At 33.2% G+C, this 24,887-nt stretch overlaps 1 protein-coding gene across 2 annotated transcripts; it reads left to right on the top strand.

Moving 5' to 3' along the window:
• Positions 1–1,717: 1,717 nt before the first annotated feature.
• LOC119611304 (spectrin beta chain) lies at positions 1,718–19,499 on the top strand. 2 transcript variants are annotated; one of them, XM_037966842.1, is made up of 9 exons: positions 1,718–1,916; positions 10,761–11,241; positions 11,351–16,937; positions 17,004–17,200; positions 17,268–17,436; positions 17,957–18,007; positions 18,604–18,707; positions 18,770–18,936; positions 19,012–19,499. In XM_037966842.1, exons 2-9 carry the CDS (start codon positions 10,780–10,782, stop codon positions 19,196–19,198), a joined length of 6,924 nt encoding a protein of 2,307 aa, XP_037822770.1. In that variant the 5' UTR covers positions 1,718–1,916; positions 10,761–10,779; the 3' UTR covers positions 19,199–19,499. The 2 variants fall into 2 exon arrangements, with proteins under 2 accessions (XP_037822770.1, XP_037822777.1); XM_037966849.1 differs by lacking the exons at positions 1,718–1,916; positions 17,957–18,007 and having other exon boundaries at positions 10,780–11,241.
• The last annotated feature ends 5,388 nt before the right edge of the window (positions 19,500–24,887 follow it).

The following is a 24,887-nucleotide window of genomic DNA, read 5'->3' as shown; positions in this document are numbered from 1 at the left end:
ATCACTACATTTCCCGGGAATTTATTCCCGGCGCTTTCCGGGAACGAAACCCTACTTTCAAAATTGGCCCTAATACCCCATTTACACATACACGAAATCTAGTACTTATGAGACTTCGAGCCAAATCTACTTGATTTTAACTAGATTTCCCATACAAAACAAAATCTACTTCGTAACTAGATTTCGTTAAAATCTACTCAAAATCTAATAGTTTTTAGTGATGCAACTCTGTTTTTTCCTAAATAATACTAAAAAATATGACACTACACAAGAAAAAAGAGGAAAACAAAACAAACAAAAAAAATTAAAATGTCGACAAAATTTTTATAAATTGAAAAACATGAATGAAAAGTTAATCTAAAATAAAAGGTAATGTTATATTTAAATATCTATTTTTTTATTTTAAATGGAATTTTGATAAATATCCCATTTTTCCTTCTTATTTTTCATATCACACACTTTTTCAAGAAATATTAGAAAAAATGAAATCTTCCTAAATGTCAATAATAGTAAGTGTAAACGGACTAGATTTGGAAAAAGATTTTAAAGGAAATCTACTAGATTTCGTGTATGTGTAAATGGGGTATAAGTGGTTTTGACTATTTACGCGTAACGCTATGGATTTTCTGAAATGGAAATGTGGCCTGCCAGTGAAATCAGTATCCCTTATTTAATTGTAAGGCAGAGTATTATAGGTTTATATTTCAATGCATATACAGGAAATAAAAATTATATCTGCGACTTTATTTTCATATAAAAGAAATCGGGTAAAATGTCTAATTCTATTTAAAATGTCTATGTTAATAGCCAATGAATTAAGCTTTTATTTAAGGTATTAACCATTTCAGTATCCAGTCAAATGAAAGAGATATTTGATTTCAAAAACCATTTATTTTATCCCCGGCTTCGCTTAATAAAGATTTGCTGAATAGGCGCAAGGATTTTCTCCTCTATGGTATATCCAACACCGGCTTCGCTTAATAAAGATTTCCTAAATAGACGGCCTATGGCCGGGCGGAAGGATTTTCTCCTCTATGGTATGTCCAACACCGGCTTCGCTTAATAAAGATTTCCTAAATAATCATAATTTAATTATTAATATCTCAGGAAGTATAATACTTACAAAAACATATTATACCTTAATAAAAAGCTCAATATCTTAGCCTTTAAACAATCTAATTTATATACATACTTATAAGCGATTTTTTTCCCGATTTTTTAGATAAACCTCAAAAATTATGTTTCCCAAAATTTACCTATAATGGGTGCTTTTTTGTATATCATGTTACATATCATTGGAAAGGTCTTTGAAATACCTTTTATTTTATAATAATATAACTATATTTTGAACAATCGAACTCTCTATGAGTGGTGAAATTTTCGACGTGATTTGAAAAATGTCACTAAAACCTACTTAAGCCTTTTTAAAAATTAATCAAATAATTTTTTTTTTTAATTTTTAAAATTTTTTTTCATCCCTGTATAATTTCTCACACAACTTTTGTGCTTGCTCTATTGTATTGTTATAAATTATATACAAAATCCCACTTAAAAGGTCTCTCGGATTCCGTTTTTATTTAAAATCTTTGAAAATTTTAAAATTAAGCGTATTTTAGAACTTAGCCGGCTTAGAGTCGATTTTAAGCCGCCGCCGATATTTTAAGTGTCAGCCGCCGCCGTTAATGTTTTTCGGCGCAGGTCTTTGGTATACATACATAATTTTTCACTTTTTCAAGTAGTTCAATTATTGTCGTTTCTCAAAGTTGTTCGTTGAATGAAAAAGAAAAAATAATTTATTTTATAAATTTGTGTATTAAATGAGAAAATTTTATAGAACATTATAATAAATTCAATATTTGGGGATAAAACGAACTGTGAATAATTTTATTTTACTGACAAATAATTACGAAACGGCGGTAAGTTAAGAGGAAAATGTTTCATATTTTCCTTTTTTGCGTGAAAATAGGAAGTGAAAATAATAATAAAAAAATTAACTAAACTATTAGGCAAGACAGACAACGCCCAATACAGGGCTAAATTGAAGCGGCTATAAATGAAAATAAACAAGTATAAATAAAAACTGGAATAATTATTCAAAAGTGATACAATAATGAAAATAAGTCAAACTTTTAACAAGACTAATGAATATAAAAAAGAAAATATCTTAAAATCTATAAAATTGATCTTAAAATATATATATGTACTTCAACTAAACCATACGAACATACATCATACATTATCAATCGATTGATTTATCTATGAAAAAAATGAATTCATGAGTTTTAGCCTTTTTTCACATTTATTCTTTTTTACTACATACTCTCTTCACAGTGTTTCGTTACTGTGTTGATGACATCATTTTAATCGGTCGATTCGGTCGCTTGTTCGCTCGTACAACACATTCGCTCAAAAGCTTGTTTGATTGCTTTTGTTATTATTATTTTCTTTTGCACTGTTCGTTTTACAACAACACTGCCGCACTAACCTAGAGAAAGAGAATAATATACCCAACGTCGTATCTTACGTACGTTCATTTTGTTTTTGTGAGTGAGTTTGAGTGTGTATTTAGTGTTCTTCATCATCAGTAAACAACAAAAACAACAATATAATCAAAGTATTCCAAGTAAAATGTATATTTTATAAATTTCACCTTATTTTTGATAGATAAATTATAAAATAAAATATATAAAAAATTACCTCTAAAATATGGAACATACGTACAAACTTAAAAATAAACATTCCAAGAAATAAAACAAATTTAATGATATAGAGAACAATTATAAAATCTAAAAGAGGGATAATGAAGAGAGTAAAAATAAAAGTCATTAATAATAAAAACCTGTGAAAAACAAGTTTAAGGATATTTTCATGAGATCTAAAATCAAAATTATATTATTTGATATAATAAGTGCAAATTTAGTATATTATGACTAAGCAATTAATAAAAAAAGAAAAATGAAAACGATTGGCTCATAGGGCGTAGTAGGTATTATTCTAATTAATTTACATCACTTGTGTCTGGTATGCGTGTTTAAATGTGCGTATATACATTGTATGCATTTCTCTTTTTCAATAATAAAATCGTTAATTACGATTAGGAAATAAGTTAATTCTGTATATAGTGATTTTTAAATAAAAAGAATTATACCCGAATAGGATTTTAATTCAGTAATTAATAAAATATTTAACTGTGATTAAACAAATGCATTTTCCGACATGCCCACTTTTAACTGGGCGAGAAGTTTTAGTTAAAAATAACACTATGTTCGTATGTACGTATGTATGTGTATATAGAAGGACTAGAATATAGATTCATTGAATTCCCATTGAATTCCCATTGAAAATTAAATTATAATTCATTCTAGATTACCGTCCTGGGGTCAATATTTGGTGATCTGGGGTCAAACAATTAAAAGTTGTAACCTATTAATGAAAAACAATTATGAGCTTTTTGACAAGCAGTATATAACTTAGTTTATAGTCTAGACCATAATCTGTTCTGTAGTCTAGTAGATAAATTAGTCTATAGTCTAATCTAGTGGAAAATTAGTTTAGTACCTACTTATATTATTAAAGAGTACTATTTTTGTTCTAAGTTAGAACTATGTATAGCTGCTCTTTAATTCATTACTGAAAATCGAATCACCGGTTAAAATGCGCCTAAATTTGATTTAAATTTAAACTAAAAACTCTGATAAGCTCCAGTAAAATGTGCAGAAAATGTACAACAATCGTGTGAACTTACAATTTTTCTTTTGCAACGTTGTCAAAAAAGCATTACTGACAATATTGCAAGATAAAATTTGTAAATTTACACCGTTGTTAGACATTTTCTGCATATTTTACTGCCAACGTTGTAAGATCCTGCAACCGTGTATAAATAGCTTAACAAATTTTGTTTTTAATATTGTCAGAAAAATGTTCCGAAAATGTCTAACAACCGTGTAAACTTACAATGTTTGTCTTGCTGCATTGTCAGAAATGCTTTTTTTTTTAAACTAAAATTGTACATTTTCTGAACATTTTTCTGACGTTGTAAGATCTGACAACAGTGTATCACAACTTTCAGAATTGTGCCTATAGTTTGGAAATATTGATATGACAAAATTTATTTTTTTATATCAATGCATTGGGTAATGAAAATGCTTTTATCACCACAAAGCACAGTTTATTTTACTGAAATAATATCATAACAATTAAAATAAATGCAAATTTTGTAAATAAATACTATTTCGCTAAAACTTATGTTAACAACCAATCTCAATTGCACAAAAACAAAATTCTATAAGTATAAATTATACAATGCAATGATATCTGTTATCAAGACAAAGTTGTCTAAACAATTGTTTAGTCATAACGATGCTATTAATGAAGGCAAATGAATGGCCATTTTTGTCATGACAACTATTTGATTTATTAAAGTTTAGCACAATAAAAATAAATCAAATCTAGACATGGGGTAACATAAAATATATCGCACACCCAGTACTAAAGTGACTCAACTCAAAATTTTATTTTTGCGTTTTTATATTCTTTAAGCTTTAAGTTTAAGCCTTAAACTATGCACAAGATGCTTGTTTATCTCTAAAAAATATTAGTGTAACAACAGATTCTTGTTTCAGAATTATTCAGAATTTAAAAAAAAAAAAAATTGTTCCTTTCTAAAAAAATGTTGGAGTTGTGTCACTATTCTACTGGGTGTGTGATATGCAAAGGAAAAAATCCTTATTACATACATATGTATGTAAATGTCATCAATTTGGCATTTTTTGTCATGATATTCCATATTGTTAAAGTAACATTAGGTCTGATCAATAACAGAAAGTTGTTACTAATTATAACAAATTTTCACTTAAAATATACCTATAATGATTTGTAAAAGTATTTTGTTATTAACAAAAAATTTGCATAAATTTGTTGACCAAAATCCTTTTAAAATTTTAACAATTTTGTATATAAAAGACTCCATCATTCATAAATTATTGATTATTGATAAAGTTTTTTGAAGGAATTTTATAAAAAATAATAACTATAAATTTAAAAATGCAGCGATTTATCTGAATAAAAACTATTTGTTAATTTAATTAATTTCAATTAGCATAACATGATGTATGAAATTACGTTATCAATCATTATAAGATAATATTTTTGACATATGGATGCTTGACTTGTCAATATAATGTCATTTTTTAAAAATTTTGTGTATATCGCTCATTTACTAAAGACTGAAATAAATAGAAATTCAGTTTTTTAACTAAGTGGTAACAAAATATGTGTCTTTCGTTAATATCATGTTTTCCAAAGTTAGTTAAAGATGTTTGCAATTCTGGCATCAATATAAAGGGGATTCATGAAAAACATGTTCAAACTTGCACAAATGGCTATCTGTGTTATTTAAAGAGAAAATTCTGCTTAAAATGATCAGTTCAAATAGGCGATCAAATGTATCAGTGCTGTGGAAGTAAAATCTCAAACAATTTGTGACAAATTCTAAGTAAAATCGAAAATGCACAGACAGGCAGAGTTGTCAAGGCAGTCTTATAGTTTGTATATTTTTGTAAATATGAATGATGTAATTCATTTATTATTTATTGGTATTAATAGTAATAAGCTTTTGTTAAGATATTTATATTATCGGAGTATCGCATTAATCTAAACCATGAGGGTCTTCTCTATTGTTGTCCAATCAATATACACATTACAAATTTCAGTCTATTTAGATTTTATAAAAAATATTTAGAATAAAGTCGTAAAAAACGCAATTTAACCACAATTGGAAATCAATAAACAAATACTGATTAAAATTAAAAGTTAATTTATTTTAAAGTGTTTTCACACTCTAACTAAAAAATATTATCCTAAATATCATAAACTATTTTCTTTCTTTTCTACTAAATAGGTATATTTCAAATAAACGTGACTTTTACACAAATTCCATAAATAAATTATTGTTTAAAATTTAAAATAGTGTTACGGTTTTTACTAAAAAAAACATGTACATTTTTATATAGTAAGTGAGATTTAACTTAAAAAATATTTTCTTATCCAGTTATAATTTAATATATGTTATTCTCAACTTTTCAAGGAAATATTGATTTAATTATGTATATTGTACATTACCTACCCCAAACCTATGATAGCAAAAATATTAACGTACAGCTGTGGTTAAAAAATAAACTAGGTATTTCTATATTGCGTGCGTATACTTCGAGTAAATATTTAAAAATATTTATCCGCATGCAATATAGAACACCAACAAAATTTCATTTCAAACATCAGCTTTTTAAGGATTTGTGTAATTATTTTTTGTAATTTTTTTAAAAAAAAGCTTTAGTAGTTGAGATATTTGTATGCTCTTTAAAGTTGAATGAATATAAACAGAATTTAGATCAACTTTTAAGAATATTAAAAAGTGTTTGATAGTTTCCAACGAATTTAGGGTCCTGTTTCTGTAAAAACAATCATTCACATTTATTGAAACGGTTACTAAATCTTTTTGGAACTTCATTATTTAAATGCTGCAAATTATTCTAAAGAATTCAGAAAAGTTATAAACTTCCTCGTTTTATGACAATTTCTATAAACTTAGTCTAATTATTTCAATCTGTGGGTATAATTGATCGTAAAGTTTGTATGATATTGTAGTATTGAAGTATTATTTGCATTGATATTATTATTAAATATATTGCATTGAGAATTTTATTCTTTAACTTTCTCTATGACCTAAAAACATTTTGCAAATTGTGCATTTTTTGTTCTCACGACAATGTATGCTCATCGTTCAAGCTTTCAGATATCGTTAGATATTAATAATATAGGGGTCAAAAATATAATTTTAATACCTAAACAGTTTTTCACTTTCACCTTTAAAATAATAAGACATATCTAAACAAGTTCATACCTATAATATAAATGAAAAAAAGATGTTTATTATGAAAATATTGCAAAAGATAAATTGTTAGAAATAATATTTCAACATTCTTTTGCACTTAATATAATTCTTAAAAAAATTGTTTCGTCTCTAAAAATAGGCGGTGACAGGAATACGTAATTTTGTTTTCATTTTATATTTCACTTGTGTTTTTTTTTTGTGTGTTTTCTCTGTTTTTATTCTCTGTATTTATACACGCAATAATTTTGTTTCAATGTTTTGATACATTTAAAAGAATTTCTCAAAAATTGAGTCAACACCGACAGACTTGGCAGACAGACAACAAAATTACAATAAGAATACAAAATAATAATAATAATATTCAGATGTTAGTATATTATGTCGTATATTTTTAAGCTGTGTTTTGAATGAAGGAAATACACGAGAATGTATTACGTAATAGATAAGAGCTAAAACTTTTTTTAAATATTTTTTCTTAATTTTGTTTTCTCATACTCTTTCGTATTTTTGTATGTTTCTCTTTTAATTTGATTCGTTTCTACTTTAGTAATACACCAATACTTCTACAACCACTTTAACCTATAAACAACAACCACAAACGTAAAGTTGTACTGCCTGTTATAGAGTATGAATGAGCTCATTTTTTTTACCCTCTCCACCCAGTCGGATTGAATTTTCACAATGATTTCTAAAGTGTTTGTATATATGTATATAAAATACATATTTATTTAGTTATATGTATGTGCATAAGTACATATTTTTTTTTTATTTTAAATTGAATTGACATGCATAAACATTCATCTAAACATTTATACATACAAACTTACATAGTTATAGTTACTGATAATAAGTAGTACATCAAAATTATTATGTACAATAAATCCATGTATAATAAGTATACATATGTATGTATATCCACATACTTATGTATGTTTTTGCTTGACAATTTGATCTACATGTTGTATGTATGTTTGTTTTGTATAGTGTGGGGCAAAGTCAAATGTCATACATACTGACAGATTCATTTCATATAATTTATATAGAATCTTTATACGACATAAATACATAAATGTGTTGTGTATGTATGTATGTAAGTAAAAAGAATGTTTTATATACATATATTGATTGATTCATTTTTATAAAAATAAGATAGGTATTTCTAAATACAAGTGCAAATTTACATAGAGAAATGACAAATTGCAACTAGTATTTTTTATAGATCATCATTGTCAAAAATAAATTGATGTCTAATTAATCATAAAATCTATTATTTGCTATTTAAAATTTATTTTTGGAGGACTGCCTATATTCAAAATCATATATCTTTGAATATCTAAGTCTTTTTTACGAGGGTTTTAAAATTCCTTTTTACGAGGGTTTTAAAATTCCATTTTGATTGAGAGGCCGATAAATTTGTGCCACTATAAATGTATATAGTTCAGGAACACCAAAAATCTCTCATATCCGTTGTTGTTGTCTCTTCTAACATTGTTCCAAGGGTTCTGGAAGGTTGAATCTTTTCATGATTAAATGGCAAGGTTTAAAATTGTAAAAGAATTGCGAAAACAATTTCATTCCTATACATGAAATGGCGAAAAACAAAATGTCTAGTTCTTAATAAAGAACCCTTTAATATTCGTAAATTTCTTATGATTTAGTGAATGTATATAAAATATGAATTGATATGATGGAAGTAAACAAATTTGTTATGATTGATAATTCAATCAATTCAAATACAATTTGTAAAAAGTACCGAAAACTATTTAGACGATTTAAAAATTGCTGTCCAATTCTTACTTTGTATATTGAAAGTTGTATTATTGAGAAGGTAACGTACTATTCATTAAAATTAAAGTGATTGTACATATGGACAATTTCGTGTCAAATGACCCAACTTTTAAAATCGATGTCTTTCGATTTGGATTAAATTTGTTAGTACTATTGGATAGTAGGTCTCCGATGCAAATTTTCAGCTCTAACTGTGAAGACCTGCCCGGGGTTAGAGGGGGTCAAAGTTGGACAATTTCGTCTTACAGGGTTTTTTTCAAATGAGTGTAACTTTTCACCTATTAGCCCTAGCGAAAATTGTCCAAAGGAGTTTAGATAGATATTTCTTTACTGTTTTAAAAAAACTTTTTCTTAAATGATAGAGAATAAAAAAACTGTTTCTTTTTTCTTAAAAAGTTAATAAAAATACAACTTTCTAGACATTATATTTTGGATATTGCATATGATATCATCAATTTACTTGCATGTTTGTTTTTATACGTGAACTAAATAATATACATCAATTGACCAAAAAAAAAAATAGTTTAAACTCTTTTTAAATTATGTCATCATATATACTCGTATATATGTTTGTAAGTTTGTGAGATGATCATATAGAAAATATAATAATATCTGAAAATATTAATTAATTGAATACATACTAAAAAGTTGTTTAAGCGTAGAGCATTGCTGGTCTGTTGGATTTTTAATTTTTTTGTACAATTGAAATTACTAATTCATAAAATTGTCGAGAGTTTTTGAAAATGATATAATCAGAACAAATGAAACTTCCGATGGAAGTTGTGGTATTATATTTATTATACTTCAATTGTTTATTTAAACTTAAACTAAAAAAATGAATAATTAATTTGGTCCTAAAATGGGGAATGCAATGAGAACTAGTTGCACTAGTACTGCAAAATAAAAATTTATTTGTTTTTGCATTCGCCCTACTGTTATTCGCAATAAACGAAATTTTTAACAAAAATATTTTTAATTTAGTTTCCATTACCACCATCACCTAATAAATACCTGTAACATTTTTATTTATTTAATCGCTATATTTTATCTATTGGTCTTAACTGCCTTAGTGATAATTTTAAATTCTGACAAATTTTTATAAGATAACAAAAAATACTGTTTATATTTATTTAAACAAACAGCAAAAATGTATTGAACATTATTATATTTTACATTTATTCGATTGTATTTCAGAAATATCTAAATAAATGAAAATCTATATTATTTTTCTTTAATTTTGTGTGAAGTACATTCTCTGGTGAATTTAATAAAATATCAAATAAAATCGAAATAAAATAATAAAAACTTTTTCAATTTAATGCTTATATTCGTTATAATAATTAATATAATATTAATTAAATTATAATTAAATTCTTTTGTGTCAACTTAATCTCAGTTAAATATTTTGTTATTTAATTATAGTTTTCAGGAAAAATTACTTCATTTGTTTCGCAAAACTAATTTAATTATGTCAGTTATAACGATATACACACAGTAGTTTATACACAGTTGTGTCCAGTTAGTTGGGGTCAATATTCGTTTCTCACATTCTTTAATATGAACGTAAATTGTCTCCAGTATGGTCTATGTCATCGTTTTGTTTGATTTACATCATTACAAGAATATCTCTTTTTCACTTTCTATATCTATGCTTTCCCACTATTTTCTCCTTTTGTATAAATTTTTTGCTCAATTATGCAATTAGGTTTGAGTTTATTATTTAAAATATTTTTTATTGTTCTTTATTAATTAACACATTTTACATGTTACTTTTCAACGCTAGTTAATACAGTAAAAAACAATTACGTCAACATTTTATACATTTTGCTTCCAAAATTTTATTTATGATTGTATAGAATGACGTGAACCCTGTTAGCACTCAAAGTGTATGTAGGTTAGTCTAAAATTGATTACATATTGGACTCATGGGAAAACTTGCTATTTATTTAATTTTGATTAATGTTAAACAGTTAACCTATCAGTTAATTAAGGCAAACATAACAGTGATTTTTAAAGATAGTACAACTATTTGTATTTTGAAAATTTAATAAAAAATATGTATTTTTTTATTTTATTTTAGAAATTAATTATCGAAAGCGATGACGACGGACATTTCAATTGTTCGATGGGACCCTAGTCAGGGTCCAGGCAACGAATACATCGATGAGTATGAATATGATGGAGGAAATTCGAGTTCACGTCTCTTCGAACGTTCTCGTATTAAGGCACTAGCAGAAGAACGTGAAAGTGTGCAAAAGAAAACATTTACAAAATGGGTAAATTCGCATTTGTGTCGCGTCAATTGCAGAATAGCTGATCTGTATGTTGATATGCGTGATGGCAAGCATTTAATAAAATTGCTGGAAGTATTGTCTGGTGAAAGACTTCCAAAACCCACAAAGGGCAAAATGAGAATCCATTGCTTGGAGAATGTCGATAAAGCTCTACAGTTTCTACGCGAACAGAGAGTACATTTGGAAAATATTGGCTCACATGATATTGTCGATGGTAATGCATCGTTAAATTTGGGTTTGATTTGGACAATTATTTTGCGGTTCCAAGTAAGTATTGTCTAAAACGTGTCTATTCATTTTTCACTTGTTGTTGCTTTTATAAAATTTCAACAAAACTAAACTTCTCCCTTAATTCTCCATAACATTTTTCATTTAGATTCAAGATATTACTATTGAGGAGGTAGATAATAAGGAAACCAAGTCGGCCAAGGATGCTTTATTGCTTTGGTGTCAAATGAAAACAGCTGGCTATCATAATGTCAATGTTCGAAACTTTACCACTTCGTGGCGTGATGGTCTGGCATTTAATGCTATTATACACAAACATCGACCCGATTTAGTGCAATTCGAAAAATTGTCAAAGGCAAATCCCATGCACAATTTGAACAATGCCTTTGACGTGGCCGAAGATAAACTCGGTTTGGCCAAACTATTGGATGCTGAAGATGTATTTGTAGAGCATCCCGATGAAAAATCCATCATTACTTATGTAGTAACTTACTATCACTACTTTAGTAAACTTAAGCAGGAGACAGTGCAGGGTAAACGTATTGGCAAGGTTGTGGGTATTGCCATGGAAAACGATAAAATGATTCATGACTATGAACACTTCACAAGCGATTTATTGAAATGGATAGAAACAACAATTCAAGCTTTGGGTGAGCGAGTTTTTGAGAACTCTTTAGTGGGAGTTCAAGGTCAGTTGGCGCAATTCTCTAACTACCGTACCATTGAGAAACCACCAAAGTTTGTTGAGAAAGGAAACTTGGAAGTTTTACTGTTCACTCTGCAATCAAAGATGAGAGCGAATAACCAAAAGCCTTACACTCCTAAGGAGGGAAAAATGATTTCCGATATTAACAAGGCTTGGGAGCGTCTTGAAAAAGCTGAACATGAACGTGAATTAGCATTGCGTGAAGAATTAATTCGTCAAGAAAAACTTGAACAGTTGGCAGCTCGTTTTGATCGCAAGGCTTCTATGCGTGAAACTTGGCTTTCTGAAAATCAACGTCTTGTGAGTCAAGACAATTTCGGTTTTGATTTGGCTGCAGTCGAAGCTGCTGCTAAGAAACACGAAGCTATCGAAACTGATATTTTTGCTTATGAAGAACGTGTACAAGCTGTAGTGGCAGTGTGTGACGAACTCGAGTCGGAACGTTATCACGATGTCAAACGTATTTTGCTCCGCAAGGAAAATGTTATGCGTTTGTGGAACTATTTACTGGAGTTGCTGCGTGCTCGTCGTATGCGCTTAGAGATCTCTCTTCAATTGCAACAGAACTTCCAAGAGATGTTATACATACTAGATAATATGGAGGAAATCAAACAGTTGTTGTTGACTGATGACTACGGCAAGCATTTGATGGGTGTCGAAGACTTGTTGCAGAAGCATTCTTTGGTAGAAGCTGACATAAACATTTTGGGTGAACGTGTTAAAGTAGTAGTACAAAATTCACAGAAATTCCTTAGCGACGATCCAGAATCGTACAAACCATGCGATCCAGAGATTATTGTAAGTCGTGTACAACAATTGGAAGATGCCTATGCTGAGTTAGTACGTTTGGCAGTTGAGCGTCGCAGTCGTTTAGAGGAAAGCCGTAAATTGTGGCAATTCTACTGGGATACTGCTGACGAAGAGAACTGGATCAAGGAAAAAGAACAGATTGTGTCCACAGATGATATTGGTCACGATCTAACTACAGTCAACTTGTTGCTAAGCAAACATAAGGCTCTCGAGTCCGAAATCACTTCTCACGATCCCCAATTGCAAAATGTGGCTAAAGTTGGTGCTGAACTCATCACTGAAGGTCACTTTGGGGCTGATAGAATCAAGGATCGCCTTAAAGAAATTCTTTCTAAGTGGGACCATCTTCTAGATTTGACCAAGTATAGACGTCAACGCCTTGAAAATGCTGTGGAATACTTCCAATTATTTGCTGATGCTGATGACGTTGATAATTGGATGTTAGATACATTGCGTATTGTATCTAGCGAAGATGTTGGACGTGACGAAGCCAATGTTCAATCTCTTCTTAAGAAACACAAAGATGTTGCTGATGAACTCAAGAATTACGCCGAAGTTATTGATGCTTTGCACAAACAGGCTGAAACTTTGAAATTGAACGATACCGAAAAGGCTAACGTCGATAAACGTTTAGAGGCTATTGATACTCGTTACAAGGAACTTAATGAGTTGGCTAAATTGCGCAAACAGCGCTTGTTGGACGCTCTCAGTTTATACAAACTTATGTCTGAAGCCGATGGTGTCGAACAATGGATCAAGGAGAAGACTAAGATGCTTGACACGATGACACCTGGTAAAGACATCGAGGATGTTGAAATCATGAAACATCGTTTCGAAGGCTTCGATAAGGAAATGAACGCCAATGCCTCCCGCGTTGCAGTTGTAAACCAACTAGCAAGACAGCTATTGCACGTTGAGCATCCCAACTCTGATGAAATCCTCGAGCGTCAAAATCATCTCAACGAAGAATGGTCTGCACTCCGCGAAAAGGCCGAATCTAAGATGGATGAACTTAAATCTGCTCATGGTGTTCAAACATTCTATATTGAATGCCGCGAAACCATTTCATGGATTGAGGACAAAAAACGTATTCTTACTGAAACTGACAGTTTGGAAATGGATCTGACTGGTGTCATGACATTGCAGAGACGTTTAAGCGGCATGGAACGTGATTTAGCTGCAATCCAAGCTAAACTTTCAAGCTTAGGAAAGGAAGCTGACAGTATTGAATCTGAACATCCCGAAGAAGCGCAAATCATTCGTGACCGCATTGCCCAAATCGAACTCATCTGGGAACAGTTGACACAAATGCTTAAGGAACGTGATTCTAAATTGGAAGAAGCTGGAGATTTGCATAGATTCTTGCGTGACTTGGATCACTTCCAAACTTGGCTCACAAAAACCCAGACTGATGTTGCCTCGGAAGATACTCCAACATCGTTGCCCGAAGCTGAACAGCTACTCAATCAACATCAATCGATCCGTGAAGAAATTGACAATTACACTGAAGATTATAAGAACATGATGGAATATGGAGAACGTTTGACTTCAGAATCTAACACTTCCGATGATCCTCAATATATGTTCTTGCGCGAGCGTTTGAATGCTCTTAAAGACGGCTGGGAGGAGTTGCACCAAATGTGGGAGAATCGTCAAGTATTATTGTCTCAAAGTCTCGACCAGCAGCTATTTAACCGTGACGCACGTCAAACCGAAGTGCTTCTCAGTCAACAAGAGCATTTCCTTAGCAAAGACGATACCCCAGTTAATTTGGAACAAGCTGAAAACCAACTCAAACGCCATGAAGCTTTCCTTACAACTATGGAAGCTAATGACGATAAGATTAACAGTTTATTACAAGTAGCTGATACTTTAGTAGAGAAGGAACACTTCGACTCTGAAAAGATCGGTAAACGTGCCGAAAATATTGCCAGTCGTCGTGATGACAACCGCAGAAGAGCCCTTGAGCAGCACGAAAAATTAAAGAATCAAGTCAAGTTGCACGAGTTCCTTCAAGATTTGGATGAATTATCTGAATGGGTTCAAGAGAAATACGTCACATCACAAGATGAAACCTACAGAAGTGCTAAGACCATTCATTCTAAATGGACTAGACACCAGGCATTCGAGGCCGAAATTGGAGCAAACAAAGAACGTTTGTTTGAAGCTCAAAAGGCCGCCGAAGAATTGTCGAAAGAAAAACCCGAATTCAAGGACGTAATTGAACCTAAATTAAAGGAGCTTGGCAAACAATTCGAAGACTTGGAAACTCACACTAAAGAAAAGGGTGCCATGTTGTTCGACGCCAATCGCGAAGTTCTTGTCCAACAAACTTGTGATGATATCGACTCATACATCACAGATTTGGAGAAACAAATTGTTAGTGCGGATACTGGCAACGATTTAACATCAGTCAACATTCTTATGCAAAAACAACAAGTCATTCAAACACAAATGGCTGTTAAGGAACGTCAAGTAGAGGAAATCGACAAACAAACCGAATACTTGAAGAAGACTGTTCCTGAAGAAAAGATTGAACCGATTGTCACTAAGAAGACTGCCGTTCTTGATCGTTTCGAGAAAATCAAAGCACCTTTGCTCGAGCGTCAAAAGCAATTGGAAAAGAAGAAGGAAGCATTCCAATTCTGTCGCGATGTCGAGGATGAAAAGCTCTGGATCAATGAAAAACTGCCAGTTGCCAATTCAAACGATTATGGCAACTCCTTATTCAATGTACATGTTCTTAAGAAGAAAAATCAATCCTTGGCTACTGAAATTGATAACCATGAACCCCGTATTAATGCAATTTGTAATAACGGCCGTAAACTCATCGATGAAGGCCACGAAGATGCCAAGAAGTTCGAGGCCCTTATTAGTGACTTGACACAGAAATGGCAAGAACTTAAAGATGCTGTCGAGAACCGCAAGAAACACTTGTTGGAGTCCGAAAAGGTACAACAATACTTCTTTGATGCTCAAGAGGCCGAATCATGGATGAGCGAACAAGAACTGTACATGATGGTTGAGGATCGCGGCAAGGACGAAGTCAGTGCCCAAAACCTAATGAAGAAACACGAAAACCTTGAGCAGTCCATTGAAGACTATGCTAACACTATTCGCCAATTGGGTGAAGTTGCACGTCAATTCAACATCGATGATGTGTCAAGCGGCGACGCTGTAGCTGTCAAGCAATCTCAGTTGGACAAATTGTATGCTGGTCTTAAAGATTTGGCCGGTGAACGTCGTGCTCGCCTTAATGAAGCCCTGCAACTTTTCATGTTAAGTCGCGAAGTCGATGATTTAGAACAATGGATTGCCGACAGAGAAGTCGTTGCCGGTTCGCAAGAGTTGGGTCAAGACTTCGACCATGTGACATTACTTTCAGAACGTTTCAGCGAATTTGCTCGTGACACAGAAGCCGTTGGTGGCGAACGTGTAGCTAAGGTCAATAGCATTGCCGATAATCTGATTCAAGCCGGTCATTCGGATTCTGCCACCATTGCAGAATGGAAAGATAATTTGAACGAATCTTGGCAAGATCTTTTGGAATTAATCGAAACACGAACACAAATGCTTGCAGCTTCCCGCGAATTGCACAAATTCTTCCATGATTGCAAAGATGTTCTCAGTCGCATTATTGAAAAGCAACACGGAGTATCCGACGAACTGGGAAGAGATGCAGGATCAGTATCAACTCTACAGCGCAAACACCACAACTTTATGCAAGATTTAACCACATTATACGCCCAAGTACAACAAATACAAGAGGAATCCGCGAAATTACAAGACTCCTACGCTGGAGACAAAGCAAAGGAAATTACAAATCGCGAACAGGAAGTTCTGCATGCCTGGGCGAACCTACAGGCTATGTGCGATGCCCGCAAACAGAAACTCGCCGATACCGGTGATTTGTTCAGATTCTTCAACATGGTACGTATACTGATGATCTGGATGGAAGATCTTGTACGTCAAATGAACACATCAGAAAAACCACGTGACGTGTCGGGCGTTGAACTCCTCATGAACAACCACCAAAGCCTGAAAGCTGAAATCGACACACGCGAAGATAACTTCTCTGCTTGTATATCATTGGGCAAGGAATTGCTGACGCGAAATCATTATGCCTCCGGAGATATTAAGGATAGATTACTACAATTGAATAACAGTCGAAACGCTTTGTTAAGAAGATGGGAAGAACGTTGGGAGAATTTGCAATTAAGTAAGTTTCTCTTATCTCTAAAACTATTACATTATATTTACAAAACGTTTGATTTTTCCTCTTTAGTTTTGGAAGTGTATCAATTTGCTAGAGATGCTGCCGTTGCTGAAGCTTGGTTGATTGCCCAAGAACCTTATCTATTGTCATCAGAACTGGGTCATACCATAGATGAAGTCGAAAATCTTATTAAGAAACATGAAGCATTCGAAAAATCTGCCGCCGCCCAAGAAGAGCGTTTCAGTGCACTTGAGCGTTTAACAACAGTATGTTCAACATAATTGTTTTTGTGTTATTTGCAGGTGCTCTAACATACTTCTTATTTTATTCCAGTTTGAGCTTAAAGAAATGAAACGACGCCAAGAGTTAGCGGAAGAAGCGGAAAGACAACGCATCAAGGAAGAAATGGAAGCAAAGGCTGCTGCTGAGGCCGCTGAGCAAGCCAAACGTGAAGCCGAAAGACGCGACGTCGTTGATGTTGCAGCATCTGAAGAAGCAGCTGGTGAGTTAAACAATTTATGAAATAAGTTAATAATTATTATTTTAATTTAAGTTATTACTTCCTTCAAATTTTGGGTGTTTTTTATTACTTCTTTATCATTTGATTTGTGCCCACTGGATCAAGTGGGGACTACCTAAGCACTTAATATTCTTTAAAAAAAAACAAACCTTTCCTCTCTTCAGTTAAACCAAGTTAGTCGCTTTAGTTATTTTAAAATCTATGCATTAAATATTCACTGCTGTATTGAGGCTTTTTAAGCTTAAGTAAGATTTGTGCTTCTTCATACATTCCTTTTTTTCTTTGGTTTATAGTTTGAATTATAACTCTATTAAAGATAGTATTTGGTAACTATTGGGATATCACTATTAGTATCAATAGTAATTTTTAATATTTTTATTTTTGAATGTTAAATTTTTTTGTTTTGTTTTTTTTCTATTTGTGAAATATCTTTTACATACAAACAAATATTTGTTATAATTTAAAAACGTATAAACAATATCTTTAATGCTTCGCGGAAAAGCTGTCGTCGATATCGCAGCTGAAGTCGAACGTACCGCAGAAACACAGACAGGTATTAAATAAAACAGTAAAAAAGTATATTTTATATATGTATAAGTATATATATTATATTATTGTCTAAATTTTCATGATGTTAAGTTTTGGTAACCATATTTTTTAACAGATTTTATTCTATATACATACTTTGTAAACTACCCCCTTATTGTCAACTATAGTTGGCAGTATGAGAATGTGTTAAATATATGCAAATGGTTTGAGCACATTTAGGAAAATCCCAGAATGACTTTAATGCAGTTATTCCTTTGCTTTAAAATTTCCAATTTTTAAATACGTTTTAAAAATCGGACCAATACCCCGTTGCTATAAATTGTAATAAGTTTTCGAATATAAAGAAAAACATGAAAAATTTATTAATGAAGGTTAAATAAATTTAATGTTAACAAAAACAAAACGGGTTTATATTATGTACTCAAAAAATTAATCAGCATTAAAAATTTAAATCATTACAATAAAATTAGTTAGGATTGCGATACAATTTTATATATAAATTTAATATTTTCATTGTTCGTACATTAACTATGTACGTCTGCAATTATACATACAGAAGTTTCGTAAAATATGTTATTAATCTTTTAAATATTTTAATAGAACGTGCTGGTGCTAGTGGAGGCGAAGCTCATGAAGGCTATTTGACGAGAAAACATGAATGGGAGTCCACAACAAAGAAGGCATCTAACAGATCATGGGATAAGGTATGTAACACAATTATAAACTTGTTTTTATAAAATATTTAATTCTTTTTGATTTCTAATAGGTGTATACAGTTGCCCGAAGTGGACATTTATCATTCTTCAAAGAACAAAAGGGTTATAAGAGTAATCCTGAATTGACTTTCCGCGGAGAACCAGTGTATGACTTACAAAAGGCTTCAGTTGAAGTTGCCAGCGATTACACTAAGAAGAAGCATGTTTTAAGAATAAAGTATGTTACATAGAGCATCTCCTTTTGTCATTTCATGAATCAAATTAAAGATTTTTTTTAACTATTTCATTGTAGACTTTCAAATGGTGGCGAATTCTTATTGCAAGCCCATGATGACAATGAAATGTCGCAATGGGTCGCGGCCCTTAAGGCCCAATGCGACTCGGCAGCTGTTGCAGAAAGTAGATCCCAGACTTTACCAGCCACATCGCAAAAGGACGAACCAAAGCGTAGATCATTCTTTACTTTAAAGAAAAAGTAAGACATCATAACAACAATAATATTACACAACACACCCACACCATACACTGCAACATTTATTTAATGCTTAAATAAAGAAGTAAAAATATAAGATTTAATCATTAAATGGAAATAATAATATATACAAATATTATAGTTATTTATATTGCTTATATATACATATATAATAATATATATATAAAAGAAAATCAAGTGCACGATGAAAACAAAAATGCTGCTATTAAATTTAATCTTACGTATATTGTATCTTATTTATTATTTAACAAACAAACAAATAAATAAAAAAAATCGAAACACAAAAATAAAAAATTTAAGAAAGGAAACCAATCAAAAAATTATAAACTCATGTATGCATTTCAATGTATTCAATAAAATTATAAATTTATTCCCTCTAAATATTGTTTTTTATTTAATGAACAATCACAATAGTGACAGCGTATACTGTATGTGATGTTTTAGTCAATAGTGTTAGATTCTGGATGGAAAAAAGCGAAACCGAAAAAATACTTTTTTACAAATTCCTTCGAAATCTAGCTCGAAATTCACATCCTCAAAACAAATGAGTTCGCCAATATCACAAAAATTTGAATTCCGTATTGTCTAATAAAAACTTTTGCAGACGTAGTCCCAAGTTTTGTAGTTCCCCCTTCTACCGTGAGCTCCGCAGAAAGGGAATTCCGGAAAATCGTCCTCGCTTACGCCACTCGTACTATACCTGCTGGTAGAATCCCGCTTATAAGACCAAATTTCCCAGCACCAGCGGCTGAATTAGCAGATGAGCGAGACGAAATCCCAAGAGCCAACGCCAGCGATCCCAGAAATCGACAATTCAACCGGGAGATCAGCAAGTTGGTTAATGAATACAAGTGGGAAAAGTGGGTAAATCACCTAAAAACATTACCTCAAACTATGGTCTACTGTCAGATCTCTGTCGAACCCTGCTCGCGATATCCTTCAACGGAAATACCATATCCGACCCAAGCGCTGCGCGAACTACTTTATTCGTAAGGATGGTACACGAATTTCGAGTCAGTGGCAGACCATATGTTTTTCAATGAGCGAGGTTACGAAGGTTGTCAGAGATGCTAAGTCATCGAAAGCTATTGGCCCAGACGGTATATCCATGTTGATGCTGAAAAATTTGGATGCAAAAGTCCTTAACTTGTCAATCATTCTTTAAATCGATTCGTTTTCAAAACCGAGAAGCTTTTAAAACCGAATTTGATGTTCTGCAAATCGAATTTTTATTTAAACGCAAAATTCAGAAAAATAAACATTTAAATGAAAAAGATTTTAAAATGCCCATAGCATTTATATTAAAAAACGCAAAAAATTATTATTTAATTTATTAGAATAAAATTAAATTACTTTCGACTAGATTTGTGTACTCGGTTTTAAAACGAGAAAAATTATGAGAACTCCTTTTTAAACGAGAAATTTACTTGGATTCGGTTTACAGAACAGACAGGAATGTCAAACCTAATAATACCCGAGGTCTCGAAATTGGGTGGTGTTGTTCCTTTGCTGAAGCCAGGGAAAAGTGCAAAACAGGGAGAATCTTACAAGCCTATCTCCCTTCTGTCACCAATTGCCAGACACTTGAGGCATTACTCCATCCGGAACTGCTACAACACCTACATCTAGCAGAGCATCAGCAGATTCCGTCTAAAGCACAGCACAACAACAGCTTTAACCGCCATCACCACACAAGTTTGCCACGGCCTTAACCAGGCCCGACCATGTGAACGAACAGTCCTTGTGGCACTCGACCATTACGCCATTCTCTTCAGAGACATTTTTACATCTGATCTGTCCGACAACACCAAGAGATGGCTAGTGAACTACATGTGTGGACGACAAACGATATTTGTGAAGTTTAGGAACCAGAGATCCAAGTCTCGTAGAATTAAAAAGGGAGTACCCCAAGGTGGAGTCTTTTCGCCGATTCTGTTTAATTTCCATATGTCTAAGCTCCCAAAACCCCCAGACGGCGTCCGATGACTGCTCGATATTGACCACGGGTAGATTTGGCCGTGTTTTACGTGAGCGCCTACCTTAACGTACCCTACAATAACGACGGGAGGTGTAGGAGTACCAGAATTGAAGTCATGTATTTGGACATGACCTCCCCCTTGGTTTGGGGCGGAGACTATCTAAACTCCTACCGATCTATGGGTAACGGCACCCGGTTGCAATGCAACTCCATACCGAGCTTACGTTCTTCCCGCGATTTGGGTTTAAACCACAACACCCACGATACTCCAATAAATGGCCGCACCATCATCCAGGCTGAAAACTAGTTTCAGGGGCTGCCTGGATCCCGTGGTACCAGATTTAAAGTCTTCCTTCGGACTTCGTAGTTTTAAATAAAACTACTACCAGTTGGCCTCCAAATAGGACCTGACTGGTGGCTAACAGCAGCACACAGAACAAACAACGAAAGGTACACCCATTGAACAGCCGCCCTCACGAGCGACATTTTGTGTAATATTCTCGACACCGACATGAAAATTACGTACAAAACAATAAACGGAGCATCCTCACGGATACCTAGGATAGGCGAAAAGCGTCCTTAAAACAACAAAAAGACGGACTGGGAGAACAACGAAAAATTAAGCAAAAACGAAAGAAGCTGGGGAAGGAAATGCAGCACATATCATCAGGAAAAATCAACTTATCACCGGTCATACAACTATCAACAAACTTATGCCAAGCCAGTGTGCCGAGAATGCACGACACCTGGCGAAGAGCACCACCAACGACTGCCCCCATTAGGGATTACCTCCACTAACGTCAGTCCTCCTCCTATTGAATACCTGCCTAGCATATTCACCCAACCTAGCCACTTTACTATCGTCCTCTAAAGCCCTACTGTCAATGTTGCCGGAACTCCTTCAGAAAAAAATGCAAATTCGTTGAAAAAAGTGCTTAATTCCAATCAAGTTTTTAAAAGCAATTAAGCTATGTAAGACTTATGCGTAATGTACAGGTCACAATTTTTCACATAATTCAGTGATATGTATTTAGCCAAAAGCCTATTTAAAATTGCTCAAATTGGTCCATGATTTGACAGTGCGTATACAAATGTCCCTCTACAATATCGATAACAATATAAGTTTGTTTATTGTGCAATAATTCTAACAAATCTTTTCAAAAGTAAGCTAAAATAAAATCTATGTCAGAGCGTTATTTTGAGTTTATAAATAAATGCAAGTCCTTTTTTAAAATTTGGAGTTATTACATGCTAAAAAAGCTAATATTCTCCGTGCTTATAAGTGAGTTATGGACGCTTAAGTATTTTTCTGAAATTAAACTTTGTATAGAACTAGAGTCAAACGAGGTCCAGTTGCTATGAAAATGGTTTAGGTTAAGTTAGGTTCATAGGAGATTGTATAGTAAGTACATCAAATCCGAAAAAATGCACCTAGGCCACCATCGGGCCTGTTGTGCGCTCCTTTTCATGAAAAAAATTTTTGTTCACTGAGTATATTACATTCCAATGTTCAGAAACTCAGTTTTCTGGCCGTAATTCCTAAGAATTTTCCAATCACTGTTATTCAAGAATGTTATTTCCGGAATAACATCACTTCCAAGATACTTGGATCTAACTTCGATGAATGCTTGACAGTGGCAAGAAAGTGCTCCAGAGTTTACGTACCATCATAATAACTTCAGACTTGCTCATTTTGAGGAGATTTCTCGTCTTGTTCTCGTCAGGGTCACCCCATAGGATCTTTGTGCTTCTACCGACCGTTTCATTATTCCAAGAGGCCTTATGAGATTCTCTCACCCATATTTTTAATTCAGATTTTGTTGCGTCGAATGGTTTTGCGTTCGTCAGGTTAACTACCTCGAGCTCTCTTGCTTTTAAAGCTATTACATTCGCCCTTTCGTTGTCGAATACTCCCGAGTGGCGTGGTACCCATATGATATAAACCTTACCTCTTACAATCCAAAACGGTCTTAGATTTAATTCTATCACCTGATATCACCCTAATTGCCTTCTGGCTGTCGGTAAATATATTAAGAGCTGTGGGCGCCATATTTATTCTGATCCAATTTACACATTCCGTTATTGCTCGGACTTCTGCCTGGAAGCTTTATAGGGAGCAAAGCTCTTGATTGCCCCTTTAACCATATAAGATGTAATTACAATTTCCGTGTTAGTCTCCCCTTCCTCCAATATCGGTTAATCTATGTTATTCGATATACCGGGTGGGAATGAGAGTCCATTAGGAGTTTCATTGTCTCCTCCATATTCTCCAGCCTCCTGCCCGTATCATCGACTATAGATTCCGGTTGGACGAGTTTTGGATAGAATATTTTTATCTTCGATACGTCATTTACGCTGTCTACCTGTTCACAGAAAAGTTTCTAGGAGTCTCGTTTGGTTTTTCGAAACATTTTCTTATTTTCACCAAGTTTACTACGATACTCATCTTTTTACGTCGTGCCCGGTTAAATAGTTTGCGAATAGTCTTCCCAAGGTTCTGGAACACCACGGTTACCGAGGGTTTCTCCTGGGCAGATCTCCGCTATCGCAGACGGCATCTGTCCTCAAACGATTCAACCAAGGCACTTTTGAACATTTCAACTTTGGCGTCTATGTCGTCTTTATTTCGACATTGAAAAGTGTCCTGACATAGACGGTTCTTTAGTAAGGAACCGAACATAGTCCAATTAGTTTAGACTTATTTCGAAACTATCGGCTTTGGTGGTGGTCTTAGTATTTTGAATCTTATATACCGATGGTCAGAAAAAGAGTGCTCGTCCGAAACTCTCCAATCCTAAATTTCGTTGATAAGCTCTTCTAAAACGGTCGAGACCCTGTATCAGAGTAGAAAAGTTGGAAATTTACGTGATTTAATACAGAAACCTTGTTGCGAATCGTTCAAGGTTCCTGGATTAAAGCTATATGTATCTTACCTGTGTTAATTTTAGCCATCAGAACGTTGGTAGCCGTCTCGCTTCGATGGAGGTTTATTTGGATAACCTCAATCATTGTCATTTATTTAAACTGTCTTCTAGCGAGTTGGTGATCACCTCCTCGCTCATTGGATTTGACTCCTCCGGTTAACCTGAAGTGACTATTAATGCACTATTGATGGCACTGCGGTCTCCTTATAAGGCATAGGAATAGCAGTCTTTTTAATCGACACCTTTCCAATTTTGGAAAGCACTGTTGTTCTGTCTTCGGGCGAGTGAGTGATTTCCTCCTCGCTTTTAGATTTGAGTTCTCAAAGTTGCTAATGATGGCTTGGGTACCGTCTTAGTTGTTTTAGTGTCCTTATCGGGCCGGTTTTAACAGCTCTTTCAATCGGCGTCTTCCCAATTTTGGAAACGGCAGCTGCACTTTCTTTTGGCGTTATCGTTATCAATAGTGGCTACTGATGCTGTGTTCTTATGTTTTTAGTGTCCTTTTCGAGGCTTTTTGTAACAGGCCTTCCAATCGGCACCTTCCCAATTTTGAATATGACAGCTTTAGAAGCGAAGTAAGCCCTACCTTTATTCTTGGCAAGACTAGCCATATGATTTCCTGAAGCATCTTTTTCAACTTCCTTCTCCGTGCTCCAGATAGTCTTTTCTTAGTAATAGGTAGTTTAGCTATGCTATCACTCACCTGTTTCACCATTTGCTCTACTTCATCCTTTCTATATTTGCTATAATGGTGTTGTTATTATCATCTGAGG

This window comes from Lucilia sericata, unplaced genomic scaffold, assembly GCF_015586225.1.
Source record: "Lucilia sericata isolate MDLA Ls3-8-SP2 unplaced genomic scaffold, ASM1558622v1 Contig000031F_arrow, whole genome shotgun sequence".
Classification (NCBI taxonomy): Eukaryota; Metazoa; Arthropoda; class Insecta; order Diptera; family Calliphoridae; genus Lucilia; species Lucilia sericata.
Note: the sequence above shows the minus strand (reverse complement) of the source record. Positions and strands in the feature narration are given on the sequence as shown.

Coding starts and splice junctions, on each gene's coding strand:
- LOC119611304 (XM_037966842.1), top strand. CDS start 10,780: ATGACGACGGACATTTCAATTGTTCGATGGGACCCTAGTCAGGGTCCA. Junction 17,201..17,267: donor CACTTGAGCGTTTAACAACA/GTATGTTCAACA, acceptor ATTTTATTCCAG/TTTGAGCTTAAAGAAATGAA. Junction 18,008..18,603: donor TACCGCAGAAACACAGACAG/GTATTAAATAAA, acceptor ATATTTTAATAG/AACGTGCTGGTGCTAGTGGA.